The 9,007-nt window shown below is 34.4% G+C and overlaps 1 protein-coding gene across 1 annotated transcript; it reads left to right on the top strand.

The window, feature by feature from the left end:
• LOC104765528 (probable polygalacturonase) lies at positions 2,673–5,427 on the top strand. The gene is made up of 5 exons (XM_010489253.2): positions 2,673–2,830; positions 3,439–3,753; positions 3,967–4,087; positions 4,184–4,429; positions 4,506–5,427. The coding sequence occupies exons 1-5, from the start codon at positions 2,819–2,821 to the stop codon at positions 5,168–5,170; spliced, it is 1,359 nt and encodes a 452-aa protein (XP_010487555.1). The 5' UTR covers positions 2,673–2,818; the 3' UTR covers positions 5,171–5,427.

Below are 9,007 nucleotides of genomic sequence, written 5' to 3' on the forward strand. Positions count from 1 at the left end.
TGATCACGAAGAATAAACACAAAAAGTCGTGTTGAGAAGAAAAAAAAAAGAACGTAAGTGTCAAAAAGTGTGAAAGCGAAGGAGTGGAGTGGGGTCTCTTCACCGCAACCACAAAAGGGATCCGAAGAAAATTCCTAACAGAACAGAATCCAATTTTTCAACATGTCCAATTTATTTACGTGTTCTCTCCCACTCTCTACCCAACTTCTTCGAATACTTCAATGAGTTTTTTTTTTCTTTTCTTATTTTGGTAAGTCTGTTTTTTGTGTGTTAGAATATCGTAGTCATACCTAATCTATGCAGTTTGTTTTGAACTAGATTGGTTGACCAAATATTATGAAAAGTTTAGTTTTTGGTTTGTCAAATCTTTGATCATTGATAAACAACCCAATACTAGAATCTCTCCATTGCAATTCCAAGTACTTTTCGTTGTTATTAAGATACTCAAACACATATATTTTTCTACATATCCCGTAGATTAATTGAAAATTCTTATTAGAGTGTACGTAGTCGGGGACACAGGTCATGGAATTTATTATACGAGTACACATTGTCGCTATGAAATTTAGACAGCTAAGGTTACGTCCAAGAAGGCCAAAAAAAGGGTGAAAATTTTGATAAGATCGGGAGAAAGCAAAATGAAAATGCAATAGAAATGCATAATGAGTAGTAATATTTCAAATAATAGAGTTTTGGAACTTATTGATCACGGGAGATCACCTGGCATAATTATAGTGGCCACACGACTTAAAATTAAAAAGATAATCATTTTGTTTCTTAGATATTGACATAAGAGATGTATATGAGTATATGACCCGCCTCGTTGGTTTCACAAGATTCCAACAAATATGAAAGAGACCTAGTAACTAATCACATACTATTTGATAACTTATACTATTGAGCTTAAACTTTTAGATCTATGTGCTTGAATGAATATATAAATCACACTACATAACGTTAACATCACAATCAATTTTAATTTTTTTCACACATGAAAGATTTTCTATACGTTTAATCATTACCTAAGACATCTCACAGTTCTTTAAAAAAAAAAAAAATCAATCAAAGTGTTAGTGAATTAAAAACAAGCTACAAATTCATGAAATTTATAAAAAATTTAACATAAGTTTTGTCCTTGTAGATATGAACTGATCTCATTAATTACATCCATTATAATTAGTTATATAAATACTATAAATTTATAATTATTGTGAAGCGTATCTCCACACAAGTCACAACACTCTTAACATATCTATAGTCTATATATACTCTATAGTCAATACCAAAAAAAAAAAAAAAAAATCTTAGTAATTTCCACAATCATATGCAATTAATTGGAAAATCTCCACATTAAATAAGACTCTCGTTTTTTTTTTTTGTTCTAAACGTTTTAGACTAAAACTAGTGTGTGTGTGTATTTTTTTTTTTTCTATATAATAAATAAAAATACTAGTATGATGTGGTTTTATGGGAAATGGACTGTCAAAAGAAAAAAAAAAAAAAAAGGAGAGAGAGCCAGGCTGGCATTTTCTCTCCGATGATTGCTCGTGGGTCCTGTTGTCTTCACTGTCTAAGCACATGCGCTTCTACTTACGTGTCCTATTCGCATTTACACTTATTCGTATTTTTTCCTTTTCCAAAACTATTAAACCCTACTTGCTCTTCTTTTTTTAATTAATACTACTAGTTTATAAATAAACATTGGGTTAATTAGTCTGTAAGCCTACTACTAGTCTACATCTCATATTTACGAAACCAACTTAGATTTATTACTGTAGATAATTAGTATTTTTAAAAATTCTACTCCTTGCGTAAGAGTAAGATATACACGCAACTGATTAGATGAACAAGGGTTTCGTATTTTAGTAGTAAACTATTACTGACTTCGTAATCCATTATTATTAGTTTTATCCGCCGTTTGTAAATTAATCACTTTGGCAGAAATATATATATTTTATTTGTTTTTTAAAACAGTAAATCCAAACGGCTGCTTGCTCAAATCAAAACAGACCACATGAGCTCCATGTGTCGTTTGAACACATCATATTCTTTTCTTCGTCTTCTCTATCTCTATCTACTGGAGTATAAAATATCTTGCTATTTTTTTAATCAAAATTTGTTAGCATTTGATCATTTGTTTGGTTATATTGAGGTTACTAAAGACGAAATCAGTAGTGGTGCATATATATACAAACAATTCTTAATTTGGTTTAGTAAATTCATAACGTATAAAATAGTCGTGTCGGCAGCAAGATACGTTGTGCCAGTCGTCCAAAACAAAACAAAACAAAAACTGATGAATTTAGGAGAGTTATTTAGTTAATTTTAATAAACTATGATTACAGTGAATACAGTATAAACAGCTACAAGACAAAATCATAAGAAAAAACATTATAACAAAACAAACTAACTCCTAGTATCATTAACTCTCTCTCTCTCTTAAGTTTAAAGGAGGAGAGTGATGTCTTTGTTAAGCTAAAATAACGCACCAAGATCTCAGTGAATTAGTAGTATTTGTCTGGTCCTTTTTATGTAAAATTTTAATGTTTTACTACTGGGATCAAACAAAAATGAATAATAAAAGTGTACTAATGATAGATTTAATATTAATAGCAAAATTTCCAACAAAACAGTAAGTGTTAAACAAATAATAACATGTACTTTGGCTTCGGGACTCTCTTGCTTCTTCTTCTTCTCTTCATCTCCTCCTTCTCCCTTCTCGTCTTTTAATTTTTTTTTTGTTTTTTATATATTTTTTTTGTTCTCTCTTGCGACTTTTCTCCTTCCCTCATCAGGAACTTCTGAAGTTTCTGAGTCTATGAAGATGCCAGTAAGTACGTTTCTCCCTTTTCTTTTTTTTTCTTTTCTTCTTGAATCTTTTTTTTAGTTTTGGTCTAATGAGTTTTGCTTTGGACGAATCTCTTATGTGTTGTTTGTTATATACTTTAATTCTATGATTCTTGTATTTTTTTTGGTATAGAAAATTATATGGAATCTAGATTATCTTCTGGGTTTCTTTCTTGTGTTATTTGTTTGTAATTGAGACTTCTCTCCGTCTCAGAAATCTCTCTTAGATTCCTCTGTTTTTTTTGTACTTACTGGTTCTGTTTCTTCTATCTTCTTGGATCTTCATGTCAGTTACTTGTTATTTATGTTTTGATTTTGCTGCTGATGCTTCTGGTTTGTGTGCAAAGTTTATGAACTATGTGGCTGTTTCTTAGATTTTTCCAAGAATAGAAATATATGATCAGATTACTTAAATGTTTTTCATCAGATATAATTCTTATCAAAACGTTTTTTTTTTCTTTTTTTACTTCTCTCACATATAATTGTCATTAGTCATCACATCCAAATTTTGTTAGATTTATTGAAATTTTCATCAGTTTCGATCCGAATTTTATCGAATTTTAGACTGATTGGCTTTAGCTGTAAATGCAGGTGGCATTGGTATGGCTACTGGCATTCAGTATTCTACTGATAGGAGGAGAAGGCAGTAATGCCATCTGCAAGGAGAGTTTCAAGTTAGACCCTAGACCGCACAGCGTTTCGATCCTCGAATTTGGAGCGGTTGGAGATGGAAAGACGCTGAACACGCTTGCTTTCCAGAACGCTATTTTCTATCTCAAGTCCTTTGCGGATAAAGGCGGCGCTCAACTTTATGTTCCACCGGGGAAATGGCTCACTGGAAGCTTCAATCTCACGAGCCATCTCACTCTCTTCTTGGAGAAAGGAGCAACTATTCTTGCATCACCGGTATGATCTCTAGCAAACTCTGTTTGGCTTGAGCTTTGTAGCATTTGCGTTAGGTGTATCGTTCTTTTGCAAGCAAGATTCGTTTCTCGCTTTTAGCATATGCTTTTGGTAGCCAGCCATAGCTGTGTTTAGGGAGCCTCTTGATAAATAAGTTCAGTGTTTTGAATTGGTTAAGATGGTAACACTGTTTCTCTTATGTTGCTAACGTGCTAGGATCCATCGCATTGGGACGTTGTCAGTCCTCTACCGTCCTATGGTCGTGGAGTTGAACTTCCTGGAAAGCGGTACAGAAGTTTGATCAATGGAGACAATCTAATAGACGTAATCATAACCGGTAAACAACAATAACAAACTTACACCATTATCACTACCTAAGTTTCTGGCTTGACACAACATTCAAGACTTAAAAAAACTTCTTTATTCTTGGCAGGCGATAACGGGACATTTGACGGTCAAGGTGCAGCGTGGTGGGAGTGGCTTGAGTCAGGGTCCTTAAACTATAGCCGACCTCATATCATCGAATTCGTCTCCTCCAAAAACATCCTCATATCGAATCTAACCTTCTTAAACGCACCCTCGATCAACATTCACCCGGTTTATTGCAGTCATGTTCATATCCACAAAGTTTTGATCGAAACATCAGTTGATTCACCATACGTTCTCGGTGTTTCCCCGGGTAAGTCATGTTTTGACCCATCACTCCGTTATGTTACCGTTCCAAAACACTAATATCTTTTTCTTTTTACTTTCAGATTCTTCAGACAATGTTTGTCTCGAGGACTCAACGATCAACGTTGGCCACGACGCGGTCTCTCTCAAAAGTGGTTGGGACCAATACGGCATAAACTACGGCCGTCCAACCACAGCTGTTCATATTCGGAACCTCAGCTTAAAGTCTCCCACAGGCGCCGGAATCTCCTTCGGCAGCGAGATGTCAGGTGGAATCTCTGACGTGACCGTCGAGCATCTTAACATACACAGCTCACTCGTAGGCATAGCCTTCAGAACCACCAGAGGCAGAGGAGGTTACATCCGTAACATCACAATCTCCAGCGTCGATCTCTCTAGCGTTGACACAGCCATCTTCGCTAGCGGACACATCGGGTCGCATCCGGATGATAAATTCGACCGGGACGCACTCCCAGTCGTGACACACATCACCATGCGGAATATCACCGGAGAGGATATAGGATTGGCTGGAAACATCACCGGGATAGGAGGAGCTCCGTTCACGTCGATATGCCTCGCGGATATTCATTTACAAACTCGTTCAGATTCTTGGGTTTGCTCCAACGTCTCTGGTTTCTCAGACGACGTAACACCGGAGCCTTGTTCAGAGCTCATGAGTTCTCCATCGTCGTGCTTTGGTGGTGGTGGTAACATATACGGCGGAGATGCGGCTGCTCAGTCGTGGTAATTATAGCGAAGTAATAAACGGGTGATGAAGAAAAGGAGAGTGAGGTGGGAAGCTTGGTTTACGTACGATACGATTGGATTTTTCAAATTTTTTTGTCAATAAGTTCATAAATTTGTTGTCAGAGCGAGAGGATAAAAAAAAAGAAAGGAGAATTACGTTTAAAGTGGTGAGTTTGAAGAACAGAGCGAGCTTCTTCTATTGTTATTATGTACAGTTTCCATTTCTTTCATTCATGGTGTAACAAAAATTCATCCTTCTTTATGTGTAAGAAAAAAAGTATATCATTTGTGAATTGACTAATTACCAAAGAGGCATAGACTACTACTAGCTCAAGTTTAAAACTCCATTACTAATCTCTTGTATGAGTTAAGAACATGAGATGAGAGGTATTGTAGTACTTATTCGAGTAGTATGATTTATTTAGACTGTTATCTAATCTCTACTACGTTTCGTAAGATATTATTGCCATATTTAAACCCATTTTTTCGGTTCATGTTTTAGTTTTATGCTCTTTTGTTCTGTCTCCGAGTTTCTCTATAACCTTTTTTACTTGTATATGTAACTTCCAACAATCTCTTTCAAGTTAGCAATCATTATGTAAGCATTGATAATGCAGATCTCGAACCTATCATCGCAGTTTCTAATTAAATCTCTGAACATTATGCCTGTGATCTACCGTGCTCATGGTTGGCTTTCTGTTTGCTTGGTACTTTCTCTAACCATCTTTTTCCCACGCAAACATTGTCCCGAGTTTCTCCCTCTTTCTTTCTCAAATCTTTTCTACCAAAAATGCACATTCTTAAGGTACCGGATTTATCGAATACCAGTAAGTCAGACATTGCAAAACCCCGATCGCTTGCTTGTTGATTCTTTACATTTCACTATACACACATTCAGAAAAAACAAACAACTGACAAAATGGCGATTCCCGGTACAAACAACCGAAACCAATCTCACATTTCATGTCCCAGAAGCTTAAAACCATCGGCTTGCACGAGCACCAAAGAAAGAAAACGCTGTTACGAGCGGTTTGGGCGGTTGCAGATCATTTTCCCGGACTTTGTATACTTCCTTTCTCGTAACCAGTCGCTATGGAACTATGGAAGTGGTCTTAGCAACAGTTAATCGTAATTACCAACTATGGAAGTGGTCTTAGAAATATTACATTTTCATGCGTTTATCTTTTTGCCAGTTATTTAGTGACAACATATTTTATTTGTATATGAGAGCAACTCAACTTTTGTCTAACAATATATATATATATCTTCAAAACCTTTGCAAGTGAAATAAACAAATACATATATTGTATTAGGCCAATATTTGTCCCATCTTGTTGAGACTTGAGAGGTTGGCAGAATGAAAAAAGTAAAGGAGGACTCGTGCGTGCGCGTGTCACAATGTTGCTGCGGTTAGTTCGTTGTATCTCTCTCTCTCTCTCTCTTTGTGGCTTCCATATCTTTTCTTCTCCCACATTGACACGTGCCTCATCCTTGTAGTCGTTGACCCCACTGTCTGTTCTCCCACTCTTGTTTTTTTTGTTTGCGTACACTCAAACAGTTCTGTTTTATTAATCTGATTGAAGTAAGAAAAAGAAATTACTAAACTGTATACGTAGTTATTAGTGCAAACTTACTACCAAACGTTATGGGCACATGATACTAGGACACACATCAAGTAGATGAATATATAAAAAGTTGTGTTAACGCCACAGTCTATTTGGGGCGCATTAAATAATTGGTTATCGGAATATACTTCTCAAAATCCATATGGATTCATTATTAGGAAGAATGGTGCGCGTGAATTTACTTCTCAAAATATTTTGATACCTTCATTTTTCCATAAAAGACATTCTCACGTACACCAGAAAAAAAAAAGAACTTAACAAAACTATAAATAAACTCCATTAGACCATTACGTGATTCAAACAAAATACTTACAATGCAAAATATTTTAATTTGTGTTAGTCACATGCTATCGATTCTGAAAGATTCATATACGTATAATAATTTTGGATAAATAAATTCCTCGTATATCGTCAAGTTCTAACGCATTTGTGTGTTTTGGATAAGTATATTTTGATTATCTAATTTTTGCTGGGTGCATCATTTTCCATTAGGAAATCTGATAAGTTTTCAGTCATTTAATATGATATATATACAATTAACATAAAGCTCAATAGGTGTGCAAATATTAGTACTCAATTCTAAAGTTGTTTTGTTTCTGCATAAAAAGCTGAAACATTTGCGTTCTACAAAACCTTTTTTGGTGACATGGACCTATAGTTGGTGCTTGAAATAAAAAAATATAATAAGAATATATGTATAACATGAGTGTCTAAGCACGATAAAGTAAAAATATATATACATTAAAAACGCAAAAAGCTCATCGTAAGAGTAAAAAACTTTTACAGAGAATATACGGTTTCTTTCTTGGGACCTTCTCCATTTTATAGCTTTTGGCGCAGTTAAATTTTGTAGTTCTTATTAATCATTATTTTTGTTGTACATACAAGTAGTATTTAAGTAGTATATCGTACATAAGCAAAAGTAAAAAAAGCGAATGAACAAAAAAGCTATGACAAACCTGGATCAGTAAATATTAAATCTACTAGAAGTAGATAGATCTCTTCCAAATTTAAAATCCAAACTTTCGTTGCAGAATACGTAGGATGTGAATGGTTGCAGCGGATAAATCTATCTGTGAATTAGACTGCTTTTTATTTACCATTTATTATGCGTAGTCTGTAATGGTCTGACTGCGAACCGCTTTTTCTTATAAATAGAGTTGGACCGCAAGGGTCTATTATACACACTTAAAACAGAATGATTTAGTCCGTAGACAAATTTATTTGCCCTGACCACAGTTACCATTCAGACCCGTAGTGTTTGAGGATAACAAGTTGAATAGTTTTTTTCTTTTATATTTTTGTCAACTTACTAATTTACTAGTGTTGGAATAGGAAGTTAAAAACAAATGAAGACAACGATAGATGGAGAGGTCGATGCACAAAAGGTGCGACTGATCTTATCCATTTCACGTGGACACGTGTCGCAATAGGGAAAGCTTCTCAGCAACGTGATTTCTTTGTTTATTTTTTTTCATTTTCTTATCATTAATTAAATGCCTTTTCATTTATTGTTTTTATAAGTTTATAAATAACCAAATCATATACAGTATCATCTTCAAATCATTATTTGTTATATATAGCGAAAATATATGTATTTCCAGTAATATACATAAGTTGATAGTTCATAAATATAAAGAAATGCTTCATTGATTTTTTTTTTTTATTGACAATCGAAATGCTTCATTGATTTATTGATACTGGATTACCTCTATTGTTCGAAAGACTTGCTAACAGTAAAATTCACTTGATGTCATCGATTAAAACTTTAAGGTAAAGGTATTAGGTATCGATGACATATGAAACCAGTCGTATGGCACACTTAACACGATCGTTAATTTACAAAAGAATAGACCTGTCGGCGGTGCTAAACACCTGTCGGCGGTGCTAAACACCTGTTTAAGCAAAGTAATCATCTGTATAAGCAAAGTATACACTGAACTTGGATAATTTTTTATAAATTATTTACATTGAGGTTGACAGATTTTTACATTTAAAAATAGAAAAGTTACACACACAAGGCAAAATAAGTAAAATAGTTGATAGAATAGTTAACTGGATTAGCTCTCTTTCGTTCTCTCTTATAAATTTCTGATGTTGTAAGTTTTAGTTGTCCTCCATAACTCATCCATTATTAGTCGGTTTAACTTCTCTCTTTTAGGCTTTAAATTCCAGAAATATTCCTATTTTCCGTCGGTTTAAAATGTAGTTTA

The sequence above is a fragment of the Camelina sativa genome, chromosome 19 (assembly GCF_000633955.1).
Source record: "Camelina sativa cultivar DH55 chromosome 19, Cs, whole genome shotgun sequence".
Lineage (NCBI taxonomy): Eukaryota > Viridiplantae > Streptophyta > Magnoliopsida > Brassicales > Brassicaceae > Camelina > Camelina sativa.

Bases quoted from the DNA above. Each gene is read 5' to 3' on its own strand.
- LOC104765528 (XM_010489253.2), top strand. The intron at 4,088-4,183 runs GTAAACAACAAT...TATTCTTGGCAG, and splicing joins AATAGACGTAATCATAACCG to GCGATAACGGGACATTTGAC. The intron at 4,430-4,505 runs GTAAGTCATGTT...TTTTACTTTCAG, and splicing joins CGTTCTCGGTGTTTCCCCGG to ATTCTTCAGACAATGTTTGT.